The sequence below is a fragment of the Eptatretus burgeri genome, chromosome 12, assembly GCF_056783735.1.
Source record: "Eptatretus burgeri isolate ZD-2024b chromosome 12, Ebu_testis_v1, whole genome shotgun sequence".
Classification (NCBI taxonomy): Eukaryota; Metazoa; Chordata; class Myxini; order Myxiniformes; family Myxinidae; genus Eptatretus; species Eptatretus burgeri.
In genome coordinates this window covers 99,897,660-99,922,244 of record NC_140972.1, presented here as the reverse complement: position 1 = coordinate 99,922,244, position 24,585 = coordinate 99,897,660, and the positions used below count along the sequence as shown (strand labels likewise).

The window sequence follows — 24,585 nt, the reverse complement described above, 5'->3', positions numbered from 1 at the left end:
AAAGTACAGGACATAACATTAGAGAATATTGATTGATGAAGCAAAGTATGTACATGAGATAGAGACTGGAGAGTTCATAGAACATGATACCCTATGCAGTGTTACTTCAATTTTAATAAAATAATGATTTTTAACGATTGTTAAAAAAATCCGAAATTTTAGTGCGATTGAAGTTGTCCAGCAAGAAGCAGTCCCAAACAGCACCACCCCATTGAACCTTTATTTGAATTGAAGTTCTGGAATATTGGAGGTTGTTGGAAGTATTATGATGACAATTTGTGTACCACAGTCTTCAAGTTAAATAAAATAAAGATTGTAACAGTCATATAAATAAATTAATTCTGTCCAAGCACTCTCTTTCTTTCAAGTGCAGCCTTCTGGCTGCTGGTTGCATCATTGGTTAGGGACACAGCTCTGCCGCTGATGCAGTGTCTCTATTACCAGTACAATGGTCCTCATTTTGCTGACCTCAGACTGATGACAGGCTGAGTCCACCCCACTTGGTGTTAATTCAGTGGCCAACAGGGCTAACACTAACCCTAACCCACGCATCCCAAGGTCAGCCACCAAAACCACTTAGCCAAAACCAGGCTACGTCCAAGCACTGAGGTGTGTTCATTCATTTACCAAGCAGCTAGCTAGCACTCCAATGAAACTTGCCAAGCCAGCCGTTCCTTATCAAAGGTTTCATCGGAGTGCTTGCTTGAGTGTTTAAGCCACTTGGCGATCAATCACTCTACAACAAACTCGGCAACTGAACACATCTCTACAAAACTGGAGGTTCTTGAAAAAATGATGAAGATCATTTGTATTATAGAGTGTTCACATACATTATTCAATTTAAAAAGATGTTGAAGACGTGTATATATATATATACATATATATATATATATATATATATATATATATATATATATATATATATATATATATATATATATATATATATATATATATATATATATATATATATATATATATATATATATATATAAACATTACAGGTTTTCCCACCATTTTACCCAGCGTTTATTACACCACCCTATCTAACATGTTACATGAGTTACTCGTGTGTGTTATTTATGTCCTTTACAACACCCTTAAAAACAGTAAGTTTTCTGTTTGGAATGATTTTCCATTTTGTTTGACTGTCAGGTAGGCAGACAAAGTAAAAACATTATCTCCTCTCTGCACATGTGCGGTCGGTATGAATTCGACGCCAAGGTATGTTAAAATGACAGACGTCTTCTTGTTGACAAAATGACAGACTTGTTCTGATTCATGTTAAAAATATATAACATTCCATTTAAATACGTTGTTCCATGATCACAAACTGATGATCACAAACTGATGATCATCTCAAATTGATGATCACAAACTGATTATCAGAAACTGATGATCACAAATTGATGACCACAAATTGATGATCACAAACATGATCACAAATTGGTGATCACAAACATGACCACAAACTGATTACCACAAATTGATGATCACAAGCTGATGATCACAAGCTGATGATCACAAGCTGATGATCACAAGCTGATGATCACAAGCTGATGATCACAAACTGATGATCACAAATTGATGATCACAAATTGATGACCACAAACTGATGATCACAAATTGATGATCACAAATTGATGACCACAAACTGATGATCACAAATTGATGATCACAAACTGACAAGACGAACGGATGGACGGAGAGACATGAACCAATTGCGTAACCCCACTATTCGCTTCACGTCCATGGGGTAAATATCGAATGATTACACAAAGTATCGGAAATCATAATCGAAAATAATGAATCATTATACATAGGAGGGAATTGTGGGTTGATATGATGTTAAGGAGGGAATTGTGGATTGCTGTGTTGTTAAGAAGGGAATTGTGGGTTGATATGGTGTTTAGGAGGGAATTGTGGGTTGATATGTTGTTAAAGATGGAATTGTGGGTTGATATGTTGTTGAGGATGGAATTGTGGGTTGATATGTTGTTGAGGATGGAATTGTGGGTTGATATGTTGTTGAGGATGGAATTGTGGGTTGATGTGTTGTTAAGGAGGGAATTGTGGGTTGATGTGTTGCTAAGGAGGGAATTGTGGGTTGATGTGTTGTTAAGGATGGAATTTGGGTTGATATGTTGTTAAGGAGGGAATTGTGGGTTGATATGTTGTTAAGGAGGGAATTGTGGGTTGATATGTTGTTAAGGAGGGAATTGTGGGTTGATATGTTGCTGAGGAGGGAATTGTGGGTTGATATGTTGTTAAGGAGGGAATTGTGGGTTGATATGTTGTTACGGAGGGAATTGTGGGTTGATATGTTGAGAAGAGATGTTAGCGCTGATATATTGTCGAGGCTACTAAAATGTACTGTTGAGAATAACTGTGATGACCCACAGATGTCCCTGTTTATGTTGGAGGAGATATGGCAGCAGTAACCCCACTAACTTCTGGAACACTTGCTTGTTCTGTGGCTTGGGGCATTGCAGCTGATGGTACATTGCTTGTTCCAGACCTCTGCACTACACCAAAGGATCTCCTGTCTGGGTGAGGTCAAACAAAACAGAGCTGTTTAAGTTGTATTGTTAATTGTGACAGCCGTGGAGTCTGTTGATGACAAGAGAATGTTGATGTTACAAAAGGTGGTTCTTGTCAATTCTTGCCACCTGCATTTCCATATCGATACTAAAACAGAAATGCTCACAACGCATGTCGTGATGCTTGCTAAAAATGGTAACAGAAGAAGGAACAGTAAATAAATTGGTGTGGAATTAGATAACAACCCAGAGGGGTAGAAAAAAAATCACCCGTGTTCGAAGGAAGCGCTTCAGTTTGGCATTTTAAATATTAAACAGGCAAAGCCTAGAAATGAACAAAACCCATTAGAATTACCCTTTAGAACCATTTGCAATTACCCTTTAGAATAACCCATTAGAATTACCCTTTAGAATAACCCATTAGAATTACCCTTTAGAACCTTTTACAATTACCCTTTAGAACCTTTTACAATTACCCTTTAGAACCATTTGCAACTTCCCTTTAGAATTACCCTCTAGAATTACCCTTTAGAACCTTTTACAATTACCCTTTAGAACCATTTGCAATTACCCTTTAGAATTACCCTCTTGAATCTTTTTCAATCACCCTTTAGAACCTTTTACATTTACCCTTTAGAACCTTTTAGAATTACCTTTTAGAACCTTTTTAAATTACCCTCAAGAACACCCCTATACACCCATGAAAAGAAGATTGAGATCATCATGTTTCACAATTCTTGTAAGAACAAGTATCATCCATCCATCCATCCATCCATCCATCCATCCATTGGGACCATACTCTGTGCAGAGTGTTGGTGCGACCTAAGCAGTTTCCTTGGCTATTGGACAAAATCCTGGACGGGTCGCCACTCTGACACAGGATACCAGTTTGAGGGTAGAGGAGTCACAGCTGAAATGTGAATCCTATCCAGGTTCCTGCTGATGACTTCATCTTTGCTTTTTGCTTGTTTGGGTTCTTTCTGATTACTCCAATGCAGGACTGTAAATATTTGGTCTTGCATTAGATTTCAATTGAATTAATTTTAATCCCATTCTGAATTCAATTGGATAATCATAAACATCATGGGTCAGGGTCAGGTGTCCAATCAAAGTGGGGTTATAAAGCAGAACGTCTTGGTACGTCATCAAAGTGGAATGTCTTGGTACGCAGTCATCAGTGCTCGCAGTTATAAAGTGGCAGTTGTAGTTATGTCTATTTTTAATTTCGTAACACACCAGTACACAAAATCCACCACAAAAGACTAAACAAACACCACACAAACCAAGTCCTGGTGTGGGTCTGCGATCTTTGATTGATCTTTCTTGTTTAAGCACTTGCCTTACAATTCTTTAATCCTGAGTTTAAATTCCATATACTGTCTTTACTTGTGTGTTCTTTTTATATCCATCCCTTTCAAATACTCCGAGTATAAGCTGTATATTGAGAGATGATTCTTGTTTTTGGCGTTGCTCCTCTTCCCTCTCCTCATCCTCCCCACCCCCTCAATTCTCCCCCCACTCCACAATTAGGCCTGTGGATGCAATCACAAGCATCGGTGCTGTTGGAGTGACTGACACACGGCAGTTGGCACGCTGGATCAAAGAGTCCCGGCTTGATCCCAATGACCCGAACAATGCAACCCTCATACAACTTCACATGGTGCATAAAGATAGCCAGTGGTATACACTGATGATGTAAAACAATGCGTTTTGAACAATTATGACCAGAAGTCGGGATTGTACAAAGAGCATCAGGCCTTTCCGGGATGTATTTGCGCGGCGATGTTCAGATGAGATGTTTGGTTGTGTGACGCTTTGAAGATATGCAGATTGAGTTTGCTTGGATGTATCGTTGCTGCATCACAGGTTATGAATCATTTAAGTGTGGGAAACTTTGGGATATTTATGACATTTCATCAACAAAAATATCCTTGGAATTCCATATTTATGTCTGTAAACCCATTCTCTTACTGTCGATACAAAAATAATTCAAATAATAGACATGTTTGTAGAGGTTGTACAGGATGACCCACAAAATGAGTTTTAGTTTTCTTTGAGGGTTAGTAAAGCATTGTTAGCTCTAAACATGTAATCTAGCTTGTATTAATAATATGTGCTCAAACTGTCACTGCCAGTGCAGTTTTGGACCTAAAGGATTAAATAGGTTGACCGATTAATTATATATCAGTTCTTCATTGCACGGCCCACAAGCCCCTGGTGGCCTGAAGTGTGGCCTCTGACGTGCGGCTTATAATACACAAAGGTGAAAACACCTCACATAATCTGCCATAAATGCTATCAATTGACCGAATGGATTCAAATGAGTGTTACAACTTCAAGCATAAAAGTAACATAACTACATCAGGATATGGTTGCAGTATACAAACAATGACGGTTGCAGCCCAGTTAACTACAACAAAGACAAGTATGTGGAGGTGGGGCCTAATAACAGCCATTATTGAGTCCTGCGTGTGGTGTGGTGACTCTCACACTGATGTCCTATCGGCAAAAGTGGCTCCCCTATAAAAAATAGTGAAGATCACTGGATTATAACAGTATTGTTGCGGACTTAGGGTCGGTCGGGATCACAAGGGGAGTTCTCAAACTCACTATCTGGCTGACGATCCTGTAAGCCGACAAACCATGGATAATTCCTGAGCAACCATTAAGAAGTTTAATTCAGGCAAGGTCCAGCATTTAAATCCGCTCTACCTTTCCAGCGAATTAAACCCCCAGATAGAGTTGGTCGGTGCTCTCCATGCTCCACTGTTATTAATGAAAGGGCCAAGCAATACCGTAAGTGCAACGTTGGCTAATGGCTGACCATAACAAAACAGCAGAGCTGAAATCCCCAGTACTATTAACACACTATGTTTTAACCAATGGAAACTGGCAATCGGAAAGTTTGAGAAACGGTTTGTAATGTCAACAAGAAGCACGTATTTACAAGCAGTGTCACAGAAGGGAAGCTCTTACCCTGACAGAAGATGAGTTTGATTTAATCACTTGATCACAGTTCTACAACACAGGCGCCTCAGTCATTCTTGGGAAATAAGGTAAAGAAGAGGGACAGAGAAGAGAGAAAGAAGTTTGAGGTGTGTTTGTAGCCTCTTGCTCACCGTCTATAAACCAGCGGGTTCATGTTAGTCCCAACAGAAGAGATGGGAGGGTAAGAAAGAAGAAGAGGGGAGAGATTGTGATGTGCCATTTCGGGAGAGGTGCAAATGGTGACAGCGTGTGGCTTAGAGGAGATAGCATGAAGTGTGAGTCAGTAAGCCAACCCTGAAAAGGACGGGGTTTATGTCGATGCTCCGTGCATTCAAATAAATCAAGTAGAGGTAGGGAAAGCAAGAGAAAGGGAGTATAAATCAGTGTGTCATAGCCATTGCGTCTAAGAAATCTCTGCTGCTTGGTCCGTTTGCCAGCCCTTTGCTACATTGTGATCACCAGCTTGTTCATTCTTTCAGGTTCGGTCTGTTCTCACAGATTTCCCAGATGTGCCAACCCACTCTCTACACTTCAGTCTGGGTTTTTTTAAGCCCTGTTTTGGCTCGGGCAGAAACCTCATGATCCGGTCGTTCCACCATTGGTTCGCTCCACGATCTGCCTTGTACTATTGGATGCTTGGGCCTTAGGCGGTGGCAGGCGTGGTGTCAGGTCTTGCGAGGCACCCTCCCCACTTTGGCCCAGTATGGCTGGTGGAGACAGTGAATTCAGCAGCGTGATGGGGTTGGGTTCTAGGAGTGGAGTGACTTTGTGCCTGCTCAAAGGGTGTCTATTCAGTCCTTCCGCTTGTGGGCATCCATTCAGTCCTTCTGCTCGGTCAGATCTGACAGGTCTTGACTGTTTTTTTCTCCGTGGATCACTGACTTGGAATGTGAGATTTGGCTTTTGTAATGGTGAGTGTTGCAAAGCATATATGGATGCGCTGCAGAGGTGTAGAGAGAGAGAGAGAGAGAGAGAGAGAGATAGAGATAGAGATAGAGATAGAGATAGAGATAGAGATAGAGATAGAGATAGAGATAGAGATAGAGATAGAGATAGAGATAGACTGACACTTTGGCGTCTTTGGGGTCCATTAGGCCTTTGGGGTCTTTTGGGTCTATTGGGCCCAAAGGATCATTTAGATCCTCAGGGTCATTTGGGTCCTCGGAGTAGTTTCGGTCCTCGGGGAGTGGTGGGGGATCCTCTGGGTGCTTTAAGGTTAAGTATTTTAGGTTACAATTGTGGGTGACATCAGGACAACTGTCCAACCAATGGGCGAAGAGAGGATATGCATACATACATATTGTTGCGAATTCGCGCCCGCCGGCGTGCGAACAGCCACGTAACTCGAATCGCGGCACGTCGCCCACCGGACGGACAATTCTGTCGTGACCCTCTCGGACTAACGCTGGGAGCTAGTCATGGGTGGGCCTTTCGGCCTCACCACGATCGTGCCAATCGGCCCCCCGCGTGGGATAGGGTTGTTCGCCAAACTCGACCTACCTAAGTACCCACGCGGAGGGTAGACCGGGCGATCGCACCTCGCCGCAGGTCGACTCCGGACACGGGCCACTTGAGCGATCCGTTCCGTACTATCGGGATAACCGAGCGGTGTTATCGTCGGCCTCGACGGTTCCGATTAATTATCGGGCGTATTAAGCCCACTACCAACCCTTTACGTGAAGCAAGATGGAGATTCAATTAAAGAAAAGACGAAGCGAAACGGGAAAACAGTTCAACATGATGCACATTTATTCCACGGCACACGGAAAGCACACATATACAATTACAACAATTATGCACTTAAAGCAATTGCAACAAAAGAAACACAACAATGCAGATCTACAACCGACTACGCGTGCACACGGCAACACTTACACAGTTTTACTTTACAGACGGCGCCAACAACACATTTACTCAAAAGCAAAAGAAAAGGGCCACCCTCAAAGACAAGGGGGCAGACGGGGCCTGTGGGCCAATATTTGCACGGGAGCTGAAAGAGCGGTCAGGTCCGCGAGACCGGGTGGATCCTACCGGTGTCTTTGTGATGAGCCGCAAATGTGGCAGCGCGGCGATGCCCCGACTTCGTGCTCCTTCGCGGGTTTCGTTGGCACTGCTTGGAATGGGGTGGGAACGGGGCCCCCTTTTCGTACTATCTCAGCGCGGGGAAAAAAGGGGGGGAATTGTTGATGCTCTGGGGAAAGAGTATAGCTGGCTTGCTTGGGTCCCGCGACGAGCGATTCCACCGCGACCTCGTCGCCGATCGCCGTCTTCCTTGCCTCGGACCCGAGCTCTTCGGTCTCTTCCCCAATTCTCCTCAGCCGACTGCAGCAAACCACCTGTACGCCCTCGCCTCCCGACTCCACTCCGCGCTCCAACCCGACTCTGCCCCAAAATTCTCTTCGCCCTTCCAAGGCCGACTCCCCGCTCCTCCAAGGCCGACTCCGCTCAAACCGACCCTGCCCAAACCGACTCGACCGAGACCGACTCGACTTTCTGCCACTCTCCGGTCTTCTAAAACCGCCTCGACGCTCAAACCAATTCTGCCGCTTCCACACTCTACCGCTGCCACACTCTGCTCTCCAAAACTGACTCTACTCTAATTTTCCCTGCGCTCGGCGCTTTATAGGCCGGCGGGAGAACCCATATGCAAATTTCTGGATCAGAACGAGCTCGGGGGTGGAGCCACACTCGCCCATTGGACGGAGGAAAAGGGGCGTGAGTCTCCCCTGATCCTAGAATTTGCATATCTCGATTCTACACCGACGCGCCTGGAGGCGGGGCCAAACCGCCCCGCGCTTGCTGATTGGACGTATCAGAAGTGGGCGTGTAGCATTCCTGATCCGAATTCTCCTCGGAAAGGCCGCATTTTGCACTCGCGGCTCGGCGCGCGTCCCGTACGAGCCCAGGACAGCCTGACGCTCGGTGCTCACAAGTGGTGCGGGAATGGCGGTAGAAGGAGGAGAGCTGAAGGTGGTGGAGGGTTTATGGTGGTGGTTTATGGCCATGGTGCCGTTTGGAATGGCGGTGATGCGATGTTTGCGGGAGCGAGTTGTGAAGGTAAAGATCTTGGCTGTTGGCGTTGTTGTTGTTGTTGTTGTTGTGAAGCGGCGTTGTGGTTGGTGGTTGTTGTGTGATGGCGGTTGAGACGTGGTTGGTTCAAAATAAAGATAGAACAGAAAAACGGCTATCTCAAAGGGTCGCAGCCCGAATGAATCACATTTATTCCCTCTAAACAACGGGTTTGAGGCTAACTACACATGTACTTACAGAGATATCTCACCTACGGGACCTGAATGGTGGTTTGCGAATTTCCACAACCGCAACAATATATACCTGCATAATCACATTTACTTGCTCCATTATATATAGATTTATCAACACATCCCAGTCGATATTTATCTACATATCCTAGTCTATATTTATCTACATATCCTCCTCTATATTTACGTACATATCCTAGTCCACATTTATCAGTATATCCTCTATATTTATCTACTTGTCCTCATCTATATTTATTTTCATATCCTAGTCTATCTTTGTCTGCAATTTTAATCAACATTAGTTGACATATCCTCATCTTTATTAGGCTTTCTGATCAGTCTACCTTTGTATATTACATTTGTTTTATCTACATATGAAAATTGAAACTATCTCTGTAGAATGCCTGCTTTCAATTTTGTTGGCTATCATAATTTATGCCCCGCTTGCTGCTCACTCCATTTGATCATTTTATAAATTGTAATTTTGTACTCTGTGCTTGATTTTTATAACATCTCAAATCACTCACTTGAATCGAATTGCATCTCTGTGATTTCCTTTGTCTGGAATTGAATCAATTTCTGTGGGAAATATTTGTAGAATGACCCAGAAATATTATCCTTCCACTCCAACATCTGTTTAGGTAACCGAAGGTGGACAAATGAACACTGCAGAGTTCTTTCGGTTGGAGCAGCTTCAGGAGGAGTTTGACTTTGTAAGTGAGGAAGAACTTCTGTGCTCTCGTCGTTTGCGTTTGCTTCAACTACGGAATCAGGAGCAGCCTGAATTCCGTGCTTGCAGGCTGATACCCTTGATGGACAGGGAGATACCAGAAAAGGTTTTCCAGGTATGATAATCTGTGATGTTTTCCACATATTAAATTGATTTGGTACTAAAATTGCCACAGCGATCTTGATACCAAAGGTTTGATATCAAATGAAGCACAAATATCATAAACCACCAGTGTGACCAAACTTTCATTAATGTTGTCTTCAATTGTGCACCTGACCCTTGCACAACATTCTTGCAATGAAGGAACACTCCTTCAGTTCTATCCATTGGTAGATTAATGCACGGACTTGATTACAAGCCATGACGGATGATTGTGTGGTGTACTATTCCATTTGTTAACAATTTTATTTACAATAAACATGAAACTTCAAAAATAACTTACATGATTGATTTTTACAGGACTATGAGAAAAGACAAAATGAGAAGAACATTGTGGACATCAAAGAGCACCTGGTGCCTTACAGAGCTATTGTGGCCCAGTATATGTTAAAGGTATATATAATACACCCTCTCCTCTTTCCTTGCTTTGCCCCCCTCCTCCCCAATTACAGACAGGATAATTCCCCCCAGAATTACAGACAGGATAATTCCCCCCAGAATTACAGACAGGATAATTCCCCCCAGAATTACAGACAGGATAATTCCCCCCAGAATTACAGACAGGATAATTCCCCCCAGAATTACAGACAGGATAATTTCCCCAGAATTACAGACAGGATAAATTCCCCATAATTACAGACAGTATAAATTCCCCATAATTACAGACAGTATAATTTCCCCCAGAATTACAGACAGGATAATTTCCCCAGGATTACAGACAGGATAATCTCCCCAGAATTACAGACAGGATAATCTCCCCAGAATTACAGACAGGATAAATTCCCCAGAATTACAGACAGGATAATTTCCCCAGAATTACAGACAGGATAATTTCCCCAGAATTACAGACAGGATAATTCCCCCCAGAATTACAGACAGGATAAATCCCCCAGAATTACAGACAGGATAAATCCCCCAGAATTACAGACAGGATAATTTCCCCAGAATTACAGACAGGATAATTTCCCCAGAATTACAGACAGGATAATTTCCCCAGAATTACAGACAGGATAATTTCCCCAGAATTACAGACAGGATAATTTCCCCAGAATTAGAGACAGGATAATTTCCCCAGAATTACAGACAGGATAAATTCCCCAGAATTACAGATGGGATGAGTTGTAATATCCAGAGCAGTGCTATATCATTCACATTTACACAGAGGAATTAGGGTGCTCCCTCCACCTTGAATCCCTGAGACATATTTTTCCTCCACAGGCAAAGACCGGAGGCATTACTGTTATGAATTGTCTGTTCGTACATCCATCATAGTTCTTTGTCAGCACGATAACTTGTCAACAACTGAAGGGAATTCAACCAAACTTGACACTGGTGTAATACAAAGATGAGCTGATTGAATTTTTGGTTCAATGGGTCAAAGGTCCTGTGCCCTTTGACAATTATTTTACAGACCATAACTTTGTCTTCATGTTCTTTGTCTTTTACTTATACTGTATCTCTCTTCTGTCTCACACTGTTTCTCATGTGACTTTTATTTTTTTCCTTGACTTTCAGTTGACATCAAGTGTAACAGTGGGTTTACATCTAACTTTGATGGAGGCGTATCCATTGATACATTTGTGTCAAATAATATATTGTTGTATAACACCTAAAACCTTTCAGAGTATTCCCTGAGTACAACCACGAGTTGTAAATTCATGCTGTGCGGTGGTTCAGGAGTGCAGAGAAGTCAAATAAACACTTACAAAAGCACACCAACAGACATTTCTTGAATTATAATATGATTAGGCAACATTATCCAATTAATACCGATTCAATTTTGTCGACATCTTTCCATACCTTGGGCATGTGAGTTTATGGGAAGAAAGTACCCATTTTGAGACTCGTTTCAAAAATTTGGTTATACAGTGCAGCTCTATGCAAACAAAGGTTTTGGTTATTCCATTGACATTTATACTTCAGGGTACATTCATCAAATTATCAGTGATAAGTCAAATATGTTTACTATTGTGAATTAACAGGCCTTACAAATGCACGTGAAACAAGCTAACTAGAGAGTTCCGAGAACATGGCACCCTGTGTAGTGTTCAGATATATACTTCAATTTGAATAAAATAAGTATTTTAAAGATCGTTAAAATTTTTTTGGAAGTTTACCATGATTGAAGCACTCTTTCACATCACTCTCATACACCACCCTATTTAACATGTCCATGTACTGCTAAACTGAAGGGGTTTGAAAGAACAAAGAAGGCAATTTGTGGACTACAGTGTTCAAGTGTATAATTTAATTGAAATAAAATAAAGATTGTAAAAGTCGTATAAAGAAATTGATTCTGGAATTTACCGCCGTCTTACTGCCATTTACAGGGTGGTGTAACAATAGTATCTATTACACCACCCTGTCTAACATGTTACATGAGTTATTCGTGCATGTTGTTTGTGTCCTTTATGACGTCCTTAAAAACAGTAAGTTTCCCGTTTGGAATGATCTTCAATTTAGTTTGACTGCCAGGCTGACAGAGTAGGAAAAAAACCCATCTCACTCCTTTCTGCGTATGTGCGATCCGGATGAATTCAGAGACAAAGTAATGTAAAACGGAAGGTTTGTTCTCCAATTCATCTTCAAAATACAGGGTGTTCCAAAAAACACGGACAACTTTGGTTGTTACTATATGAAGAACCACAAATGATGCAACGATACCCTTTGGTTTATATGATACAGAAACTCATAAAGTTTTGTGCACACCATCAATACACTTCAATGTGAACTCCGTTTGTCGCGCGCAGGACATCGAGGCGATAGACAAGCTCAGCATGTTTGCGTCCACCAGTGCGCATGCAGCTGTGATCCGAGAACAAAGATCCTGCAGGTTTACCACCTTGGATGTTGTGCACAACAGCTTTGACAAACCCCCATAGAAAAAAAAAATCAAGGAGCTTATGTCTTGTGATCGTGGGGGTCAGCGGGTTCGTCCGTCTTGGCCAATCCTGGAAATTTTTCATTCAGGACAGCTCGAATGACTAAGTCCCAATGAGGGGGAGTGCCGTTCAGTTGGAAAATGATATTGGCTTGCACGTCTTCAATCTGTGGGAAGGCGAATCCTTCCAACATGTTCATGTAAATTGTTGAGGTCACTGTGTCCTCTGCTAAGAAAAACGGACCCACCAAGCAGTCACGGAGAAGGCCACACCACACATTGAACTTCCCGCATGTATTTTATGACCACGTGGGGGTTTTCAGAGCCCCAGATCCCCACATTGTGCTCGTTGAATTTTCCTGATGCATGAAAGCTAGCTTCCTCTGTGAACATGACCTTTTTCAGGTAACCTTCGTCATCCTCTTTGTGATTGAGCATTTCCAAGGCAAACGCCTTGCATTTGGATCTGTCATTTGGTTTGAGTTCCTGTACAATCTGCACTTTATCGGCATAAATTTTCCGTCTTTTAAGCAAAATCCTGTGTACATTGGTAGTTGGTTGTCCCAGTTCTATGGATGCACGTTGGATTGATTTTCTGGGACTTTGTTAAAATGATTCATGCACTCGTTCAACGTCTGCTGCATTTGTGCTTGGTCGAGCGATACTTTTCTGTTTCTCACAACTTCCAGTCTCCTTCCTTCCTTCCACAACTTCCAGATGGGGGGCGAGGGGTGATGGAGGGGGGGGTGGAGAGAGAGGATAGAGGTGGGGGACGGACGGAGGGGGGGGGGAGAGGATGGAGGTGGGGAGAGGAGGGAGCATAGGGAGAGAGGAGGGGTGTAGGAGCTCAGAGGAGATGGGGGGAGGGAGAGGAGGGAGCGTAGGGATTGAGGAGGGATGTAGGAGGCCAGAGGGGAGAGGAAAAGGGGAGGTAGGAAAGGAAAAAGAGGGAGGAAGGGGGGTAGGTGGGGAGAATGACGCCTCAACAAACATCGTTATACACTCTGGGAGGGGTGGGAATGAGGAGGATGGGGGAGAGGGTGGGAAAGTGGGGAGGAGGAGGGGATTTTGGTGGAGGTAAGCGTGAGGGGAGCGGTTCTCGACTTGCATTTGGTAGTGGGACTTGTGAAGAAGGGGAGAGGGTGTAGTACAGGATTGAACGAAAAGGGGGTCGTTAAAACAGCATGCAGAGACCACCCGGAGATGTCCATGTGGGGTGGACAGGGTAAGGTGTTTGGGAGGAAGTAAGGGTGACAGGAATGGGAGGGAAAGCAGTGTGATGGGAAGGGAAGGCTGTATGAGGGGAAGTGAAAGGAAGGGTGATAAAACGTGCCCAAACAGCAACATTTTCTTTTTAACCACCGTGTTTGATGTAAAACCAGACGGGAGCACTTAAAACCTGGCCAAAGCCTGCCTGCATATGCATACTCACACATGTAGCGACCTTTGTACCCCTCTGCTCGGCTCACTCCGAATCTGATTCGTACATGCTACACTATGGGGAAGCTGTTTTAAATTCAAAACTAAACCATCAGTGCTTCACAGTCTGCTTAACAGAGGAGGAGGGTGGGGAGCAGAGGGAGAGGAGGAGGGGTGTGAGAGAGGGAGAGGGTGTGAGACAGTGAGAGGGGTTGGAGACATGTGGAGGGAGGAGGAGGAGGAGAGAGAGAGGTGGGAGAGCGAGAGGGAGAGGGACATCTATTGGACTACTACAATTAAGCACATATTTAGAGACAAATATTTTATGAAGCTGCAAAATATTGAACAGAAATATCAACAAAATTGAACAGATTATTGTAATGATTTAGGGTAGACAATATTGAAAGTTTTTCCATAAAGGGACAGAACATGTAAATTGTTTGGTGTTCCAACTCTCGAGCAGTCCACACATAGTTGACCATATGAAAAAAGATCTTCAAAATCTGTTTTGTTGTCAGACAATCGGAACGCACTCTCCAAACAATGATATAGGTGGACCGATCAAAATCACTCATTTAAAATTTTTAACAATTCAGTGGATTAATTGAAATATTTTTTACAATAAAATACTACATATTTCCCACAAATGTTTAATTGGGAATAAGCATCTCAAAATTGAAAATAATACAAACTTTACACAGTTCTGTATGTTCGTGAGTTGCACTAACAACCTTGTTTGCAGCTACATAGTTCACACATTGAGCTTTCCTGCATGTGGCAGGTGCGTGAAGAGTTGCTTCGCATGTTTGTGAAGGCGAGGCATCATTACACGCTGAGTGATGTGGTTGTTGAGGAGCAGAGTTTGAACCTTCGGTGAGTAATTCAGCACATGGTGAGAATCAGGGAGTGAGCATTGTAGATGTGATGGGAGAAAAGATTGTTTTATCTTTTTCTGGTTTTCCAATATGTTAATAAAATCTACAAGACAATTATGTAAATAGAGAGGGCATACTCTTACATTTGTGAGGAAGATAAGTGGCAGCTACTTGAAGAAACTGGCTAAATTCTCTTCAACCTGGTATTTCTCAGGAGACGTTTTTTTTATTACGTATCTGCAAATAAAATGAGAGTTCAGACCTTTATATACGTAGTGCATACTGGGTGGTTGCATGGAGTTGGTGCACTACGTGTGCATTCTGGGTGTGCGCTGCCACTCGCCACGTTGCCACAGGGCGAATCCCCCTTACCTGGGGCTAATATTTTAAACCACCCATTAGCCACTGTGGCTAATCCATGTTATACTGGTTTATTTTTTTTTTTTACCAGTTTTAGACGAATTTTGGGTGATTTTAGCACAGAATTCAACCTTCGTTGAGACGGCCGCCATTTTGTATGTTTTGAGTATGGGAATCACGCGTGATTTCTTACAAGCTTATATATACTAACTTTAGTAGTTTTAAACTAGTTTCTAGTAAAAAAAAATCGACCGAAATTACGCATGATTCCCATGATTCTCGTCTCAAAATTTAATTTTAATTTTTTGGTATTTTTTTGAATTTTTTTTTTCCGGAATGATTCGGCGTGATTCGGCGCTACTCAACGCTACATGCTTCGTTGGGTCAGTGGTTGCCAGGTGAGTTTTGACACAATCAGTAGTAGTACCTGTAGTAGGACGAGTTTGTTTGGATGAGTGAGTTTGATGGGTGACTTTGGTTGGTTGGATGAGTGAAGTTGATGGGTGAGATTGGTTGAACGAGTGAGTTTGATGTGTGACATTGGTTGTAAGTGTGAGTTTGATGTGTGAGATTGGTTGGATGAGTGAGTTTGATGGGTGACTTTGGTTGGTTGGATGAGTTAAGTTGTTGGGTGAGATTGTTTGGATGAGTGAGTTTGACTGGCATGAGGTTGGTCCAATCCTGGTCCACAACCACCCCATCCCCCACTACGACCTACTAAAGGCACAACGACCATACCCCCCCACACACACACACACACACACCATCACCACCACCACCACCATCCCTCACAATCACCACCTCCCCTGATGGTCGTTCATTCAACCAATCTCACACGTCAAACTCACTCATCCAACCAATCTGAACAATCCAACTCACTCATCTAACCAACCTCACCCATCAAACTCTCACATCCGCCTTAAAATTAACTTATTTAATATTGCTAAAAAAAACTTTTGAATAAAATATGTGGCTATTTCCTTTCTCCTGTGGCTAATCATTCTAAACCTGGATTAGCCACAGTGGCTAATTCTTTTTGAAAGCCAGAGCACACCCAGGCATTCATTTAAATATTAAACTATAAGGGCACTCAGAGGAGTGCATACCTCCACCAGGCTGATTACCTTACGTTTTGTATCCCACTGATAGGCCGGATCTAGATTCAGACCTGAACTAAAGTTTAATTGGCTTGTTCTTGTCACCTAACCAACTCATCCACCAAGTTTCGTCCGAATCCGTCGACAACTTATTGAGATATTGTGCAACATATCATCTTAGCCTCATCACTCAATGGTGAAGAATCACTTTAAAAATTCTCTGATCCAGATCCGGATCCTCACCGAAATCTAATCATTTAGGCCTAAGTCACATTTGCTCTATGGCTAGGATATGGCTGCGTACCCCCCCCCCCTTCCTGAATTGACAGAAACGTGCGGTGGCCGCAGAGTTTCTGAGGTGGCCTCAGGGTGGCCCTACGTCATATGGCTATATGTTACAGGCCGTAGAGGTCGCCGTGGAATTATAGCGCTGAGTTATAATTTTTTTTCATTTCTACGTTGGCCGTAGCAATTCGAGAAGCCGAAAAAAAAAAAGAACTGGTAAAAAAAGAAGAAAAATAACCCACTCGTTACCGTCCGTCTGGCCGCACGTTCACCTTAGGGCCCCCTGAAGTCGCCTTGTGGGCACCTTGAGGCTACCTTGCGTCTGCCTTGAAAATTCTATGGCCGCCGCACGGCCCCCTTAAGGTCACCGTGCGACATCAAATCAAAGACCGTACGGCACCCCCACGTTTTCGGTCTCCACAACTTATAAATACCCCGTGCAGCTACCCAAAAAATAAAAACATATGTGACTGCTACATTGTGTGGCCGTGGAAATACTGCGGCCACCCTATAATTACTAGTGGCCGTAGATTTTGTATACCCTACGGCCGCCATGCCAAATGTGGCTTAGGCCTTAGTCGGTGTCACATACCCAAGCTCTCCACCAAATTTCGTCCAAATCCGTCCACAACTTTTTGAGATATTTTGTTAACAAACAAACAGAGAAGGGTGAAAACATAACCTCCATCCACCTTCGGTGGCGGAGGTAATTACATGAGTGGTGGTGGGTGGTGGTCTCATAAACCCTTTGGCAGAACATGGGGTAGTCATGACAAATCGTGAACATTTCTAAGGTGAAATGTTTATCCTGACCAGATTACCACTCCACATTTGGAGATTTTTCTCCTGAATGCAGCAGATCTGAGTCAGGAGCAGTTGGACAATTTCATCAAAGAAAGGCCGTTTATGGGCAGAAGATGAGGATGCTATTCAGAAATCATTCCATGATCCTTTGAAAAAGAACAAGGCTCTGACCTTTAACAATCTTTGTACTTGTTTTCCTGCATGGAAGAAAAGTAAACATAATGATCAACACACCGTGATGAAGATTGACAGCAACATCTTGCAGCACCTTATTGCTTCATAAACAGCTGGGAGAGAAGTTAACCTGGCCAGTGTCCTTCTGCATGAGCTGATGCCAATCCCGATTTCACTTGCTGACACAAACAAAGCTTTGAAAGTGTCCAGTCTCAATAAATCTCCAGGGTATCTCTGTGTTGATGTATAAGCACTCTTAATTGTGATGGGCAAAACATCTAAATGCAAAACAATCAGGGATTTGGCAGGTGTTTGTGTTGACCAAGTGCTAAAACTATGAGTGCTAAACATGACAAGGTTAATATCGGTTGGAAATGATAGAGAATATTCCATCCAGGCAGCCCAGTGTCAAAGACAAACCAAGACAACTTGATCAATTTGGGGTGTTCTCAAAAGTTGTCCACTTACGATTAACTGGGCGAGCTTCACTGCCCTCCCAGAGAATAAGGCAGACCTGGTGATGTATTTGTCCTAGAATCTGATAGGGGTGGCTCCTGATGACAAGATTGTTGTTGGTGGGGGATTCCGAGATCAACTGGATGTCCGAAACAACAAACCCTCACACTACATAGACATGTTGAAAACAATGCATGAGGATTTGAAAACCCAACTGGTCCTCCATATTATACACATAAGTGATGCCGACACCACTGTTGGCAGAGTGAGAGACACTCATGTCTTGGTGCTGCTAATAAATTGCATATGTTGAGTAGATGCGATGCAATGAGGTGTGGATTGAAGCAAGTACAAGTAAAAAGGCCAAATTCCTGCCCATATGACAGCTACATGGCAAGCTTCCACGAGGCCAGACAAATAACCTGTGATGATACCCATGTCCGATCATTTCTGACCCAACTTTAACCTGTGTCAGATCGGAACATTGCAGGTATGGTAAGGGGTTGCGTCACAAGTGTGCTGTCCCTCGGATGGATGTCAATCTGGTTGTCCCCTCTACTGGCATTGGTTTGTCGACCTTCAATATTTTATGGTGGTTTTCGTGAAGAGTTGCCCTAGCTATCGCTGGCACCCTGAACAAATTACAAATTGCTGCCCAAATTGACTCCAATCCATGAACGTCGGGCTTGGCCAGCTGGTTTGTAAAAGTCAAACCAACCCCACCTCCCCATCAACCAACTCTACAAAGAAGGTGGAATTAATCGGAGTCATTGGAGAAGCAGTAATTCATATTGGTTCAAATTTGTGTGGACCTGTTTTCAGAGAATATGTAAAAATAACACTTCAAGGCTGAATTTTTTTGCAATGGTGTTGTCAACATGAGCAAGTTACCCAGGAAGTAACAGCAACACAGGTCAAAGCCAACCAATATGGCAGCCAACACTGTCACATGTGCTGTGGGACAAAGGTGTATCCTGAAGGTCTTTGAAAGGAGAACAAATCTTTCATGTAGTTGATTGGTGAGCGATCTTGAGCTTTACACTTAAGCAAATATGAAACATGTTGGAAAATATAATTTTGGAGAATTATCAGATGAGTATATGTGACATTGAAGAAGGTTATTTGGATCTGTGGAAGCAATCGTACGCTCTCATTTGAAATTCAACAAAGTTCGTGCAAGGTGCAAAAGTAAATCACATTTGATCAAAAGGCAACTTGTCTGGCCAATGCAAAATATCTGCTGTAAATCTGTTAGAGGGAGGGTGGGAGATGATTCCTTGAAGAATATGTCATGTGATCATGTCTGTGTTCTGAATGTCACACCAAAGTCGAAACGACCTATGTCGGTCGTTTAATGCCAGAGCCAAATGGAGTGGAGACATTGTTGATTAATTCTCACCTACTTAAAAATTATACGTTGAGCCACAAATTGGAAAGCTGAATATGTCGTGTGTTTTGAGCTGTTAATGGTTTGATTCAGGAGGGTTTTCTGAAAGATTTTCAAAAGTTCCCTGGAGTCAGGACGGGTACCGGAGGATTGGAGAGTAGTAAATGTATCACCATTATTTAAGAAAGGATCCAGAGAAGAATTGGGAAACTATAGACCTGTTAGTTTGACTTCAGTTGTGGGGAAGATGTTGGAGACGTTAATTAAGGACCATATGAGGAAACATTTAAACAAATACAAACTAATTAAAGGTAGTCAGCATGGGTTTACCAGAGGAAGTTCCTGTTGAACAAATCTTTTAGAGTTCAATGAAGCAGGGTCTGATTGGGTGGATGAGGGAAAGGCAGTGGACATAGTATATCTAGACTTTAAGAAGGTATTTGAGAAGGTACCACATCGGAGGTTGTTAGCCAAAGTGAGGGCTTGTGGAGTGGCTGGTCAGGTAGATAATTGGATTGCAAACTGGCTTAGTGATAGGAAGCAAAGAGTGGCTGTGAGTGTGAGGAGGATGTAAGTAATGAATAGTAATGGTCTGAGTACTGATCCTCAGGGATCAGTACTTGGACCATTACTATTCATTATTTTCATCAATGATTTGAATAATGGTGTGAAGAGTAGGTTTTCCAAATTTGCAGATGACACAAAGCTTGGAGGTGAGGTGGGTAATAGAGGGGGTGGTGAACAGATACAGGAAAGTATTGATACTTATGTAGATTTGGGAAAAGATTGGCAGATGGAGTTTAACCTGAGCAAGTGTAAGGTGTTGGGCATGGGGAAGAACAATGAAAATAGAGAATACATGGTGCAGCAAATAGGGTTTTAGGTTGTATTTGGAGAGGGATCATTTATAAATCAAAAGAAGTGGTGTTACCATTGTACAGGAATTTAGTGAGGGCCACATCCAGAATATTGTGTGCAGTTTTGCTCACCACAACTCAGGAAGGATGCCGATTCCATAGAGAGGGTTCAGCGCAGGGTTACAAGATTGATTACAGGCTGAGCTAGACTTAGCTATGAGGAGCGGCTGAAGGACACATGGCTTTATACACTACAAAAGAGGTTTACGAGGAGATATGTTAGAGATGTTTAAGATAATGAAAGGTAAAGATAAAATAAGTACAGATTAATTAGATAGTGACAAAACCAGGGGCCATAGCTTGAGAGTAAAGAGGAGGAGAGTTAAGACGGTAGCAAGGCAGGGGACTTTCACTCAGAGAGTAGTTAATGCATGGAATGGTCTCCCTGGAAAGGTAGTGCCAGCAGAAACAGTAGATAAGTTTAAATTGGAATTAGATAGGTACAGGTTGATGGAGCAAGGTAGGAGGAAAAGAGGTAGACCACAGTTTAGATGGGAGGATTGTGTGATGAGGGATATCTGTAAGTTAGGGGTGGATGGAGAGTGGAGAGAGTTGGCTGAGGACAGAGGGAGGTGAATGAGTGCCATTGGACCTCACTCCTGATAAAGGGAAGAGGAGGAGAAGAAGAATGAATGATAACTGAATTGATTCATTCTTGATGACTGTGTATACATCAATCTGAGTATGATTTGCTTGTGATGCACACTGATCAAGCAACTGATGTTGATGTTGTCACTTCAATACTTGTTATGTTCCTTTCCCCATCCTCTGCAGTAATGATGAATCAGGGTATGCTTTTTTGGTTTATTGTCCTACCTATTCCTTCCTCGTGTTTTTCCTTTTCCTTTCATTATTGTGTCATCATTGTTCTGCACACTTTCCATTTAGAGAACACTCTTTGTTCATATCCTGCATTGAAATGTCTTACTATCCCTAACAGACGTTGCATTTTTGGGAAATAATATAAATTAATAAAGAGTAGTTCCCTCACAAGGAACTTCAATGCAGGAGGCGGCCATTCGGTCCATCGATCCTGTATGATTGCCAATCTAGGGTGATTTGTCCGTACTTTATCCTTTTAACTGCTGAGCGTCAAGCAAGGAACCCAGACTCAGAGCAGATGCTCTAAACATTCAGCCACCAAGTCTGGGAGCTTTACTTTACTTTATTTTACCTGACCTCGATACCATGCCTGCCATGGTACCGGGTTTCCGTGATTGTCCCAGATATTGGCATTAGGTCCTCACATCATGATGTGCACAAAATGTATCTGTCCAACCATGGACTCACGTAATCACATGTACAGGGCAATAGGGTGTTGATGCAGGCTGAATGTGAGGTACACAGATGAGCATTATATATCCACCAGGAAAATCCCGTGCATAATATGAACTTTGACTCTCGGCCCACCTCGCTATGTGCTCCGTTGGTTTTGTTCATATTTTTGTTACATAAATCGAAAGCGTAGTGAGACTTGTTAAAGACTTTTGATGTTTCTTTAACTTTTTGACCACATAAACTTGATCACATATGCCGTATGGGCTCATGGAGGAGCTTATTGACAATGGGCACCAGGTTCACAAACTACTGAATGGTATGGGGTGGGGAGGGGTGGATATACACAAGGAGGAAGGAGAAATAACAAAATGAGTAAAAATGGCCCAAAACTAACAGGATGGGTAAAAAATCAACGTGTTCAAGAAGGGCAGGAGATGGAAGTCAAAAAACAGTGGGGAACAGAGACATGAGGACATCTGTGGAAGGGAGAGGGATGGGGTGGGGTGAACAACATGGACACTACGGGGACTTTCAGGAAGGAAAGCAGGGAATTTGAAGGGGGTGAGTTTGGGGTGGATTAATGGGAGTAGAAAATATCATGGTTTTGGATGGGGGAAGATGGATGGTGGTGAACAGCTGTTTTGAAGACTTGGAGGGAAGAGTGGGATTGAAAAGTGTTGGAGTTTGTTCCAAAGGTGGGGAAAAAGAGGAATGAAAGAGTGGAGGTGAGCAGTGATTCTTGATTTTGGTGGTTTTACCAGAAGGAGGTTGCTGACAGACCTTGAGCGCCCTGTTGAAATATGTGGGGGACATATCTGAGACAGAGCAGGAGGGGTGAAGCCAGAGAGGAATCTGTATAAGACAGAAAGACCACCGACCTGCCTGTGGTGAGAGAGTGAGAGGCCCAAAGACTCAGCCTCACCGCTGGAGATAACGATGATCCTAAATGCCTTGGTTTCCACAGCATGGATCCGAGAAAGGTGGGAGGCAGGAGCACCAGCCCAGAGGGGAGAGCCGTACTCCATCAGGCTGTGGACGAAAAATGTCTCTGTTGTTTGTTGTTTACCCCATGATGTTGTAAAATGTTGTTTACCCCATGTACCCCGCCCCATCACTCTCCCTTCCACAGATCTCCTAATGTCTCTGTTCCTCACTGTTTTGTCCTTCCCACTCCCGCCCCTCTTGTCTCGGGCCTCCCTTGCTGTGTGATGTGTGTTAGCTCTCGCACGAGCCTCGACAATGTATTAAAAAAAAATGGACACTACAGGGACTTTCAGGAAGGGAAGCAGGGAATTTGAAGGAGGTGTGTTTGGGGTGGATTAACGGGGGTAGAAAAGATCATGGTTTTGGATATGGGATGATAGTAGACCCACTGGAATGGGGAAGACCTACTGTTTCCATTCATTTGGGAAACTAGAACGGGCACTCGTAGAGCGCATACCTTCGCCGCCACTACTTTTTTTGTTCTTGGTATGAGTGTGGGGAACTGGTTTCATATGAATGGTCTTATGACACAAACCACATATCTATAATGTTATGACCCCCCCCAGACTTTCGGGGGCTACGGACTAAACAACAATCAACTCATGTCGTTTTGGCGAGTCTTCACTCGCAAGCTCGGTGAATACAACGTTTCAACAAGAGAAGGTAATCTCGTTTGATGCTGGTTTCATGCAAATCGAATAAGAATTGACTGTTATGCCGAAAACTGCATATTTTTCAAGGGCGTGACCCCCCCCCCCCGATATTTTACCCCAACCGGTGACATGTGTTATGACGTCATTGTGTCACAAGATTGGGCATTAAATTCTGAACATTTTGGTGCTGGGTTCATGTAAAGCGGACGAGAATTGACCTCGTTATGACAAAAACCGCATATTTTTCAAGGCCGTGACCCCCCTGACCTTTGACCCCTAACCGGTAACAAGAGTATGGGCGCCATTGTGTCATATTGCATATCACAAGATGAGGCGTTGAATTCTGAACATTTTGGCGTTAGTTGCATGCAAATTGAATAAAAATTGACCGTGTTATCGTAAAAAAATACGATTTTGACCTTTTCGTGACCTTGACCTTGACCTTTGACCCGAACGATCCCAAAATCTAATCAAATGCTTCCTGGCTAATAACCAATCATCCCACCAAATTTCATGCAATTCGGTTTAACACTTTTTGAGTTATACGAATCACAAGATTAGAAATAAATAAACAAATAAATAAATACACGCCGACCAAAACATAACCTTTCGCAGAATGCGAAGGTAATCAGATAACCACTGAGGAGAGGATCTTGAATACCTAAGGAAGGCAACTGAGAAATCAAGGCTGGATGCCAGACCATCTGAAAAACTTGGGAGATATCTAGAGATATGGCTCTAACCTGTTGATTGTGGTTCAGGGCATCTCTCCACTGCTGTGTGAGAAGGTGTAACATAAACAAAGTGGAATGGCCAGATGGGAAGCCAAACTGATTGTTGGGGATTGGCGAGTTAGAGAAGAGATCGTGTCTAAGATCAGTTACATTGATGGACTCCATTACATTGCATATGATGGGGAGAAGACTGATAGGTGTGTATTTGATGGGATCAGTTTTGGAACCATTCTTTACCTTCGCATTCTGCGAAAGGTTATGTTTTGGTCGGCGTGTATTTATTTATTTATTTATTTATTTATTTATTTGTTTGTTTGTAATCTTGTGATTCGTATAACTCAAAAAGCATTAAACCGAATTGCATGAAATTTGGTGGGATGATTGGATATTAGCCAGGAAGCATTCGATTAGATTTTGGGATCGTTCGGGTCAAAGGTCAAGGTCAAGGTCACGAAAAGGTCAAAATCGTCTTTTTACAATAACACGGTCAATTTTTATTCAATTTGCATGCAACTAACGCCAAAATGTTCAGAATTCAGCGCCTCATCTTGTGATATGCAATATGATACAATGACGCCCATACTCTTGTTACCAGTTTGGGGTC

General features: G+C 42.8%; 1 protein-coding gene across 5 annotated transcripts in view; it reads left to right on the top strand.

Moving 5' to 3' along the window:
* The window catches only part of CC2D2A (coiled-coil and C2 domain containing 2A), a 209,620-nt gene that overhangs the window by 84,369 nt on the left and 100,666 nt on the right, over positions 1-24,585 (top strand). For all 5 annotated transcript variants that reach the window (XR_015050071.1, XM_085849076.1, XM_085849079.1 and 2 more), the window contains exons 15-19: positions 2,403-2,550; positions 4,071-4,200; positions 9,430-9,633; positions 9,978-10,070; positions 14,759-14,850. Coding sequence is in view for 4 of the 5 variants with exons in the window: in XM_085849076.1 (XP_085705202.1) it covers positions 2,403-2,550; positions 4,071-4,200; positions 9,430-9,633; positions 9,978-10,070; positions 14,759-14,850 (667 nt within the window). In the remaining variant the exon portion in view is untranslated. The remainder of the gene's footprint in view (positions 1-2,402; positions 2,551-4,070; positions 4,201-9,429; positions 9,634-9,977; positions 10,071-14,758; positions 14,851-24,585) is intronic.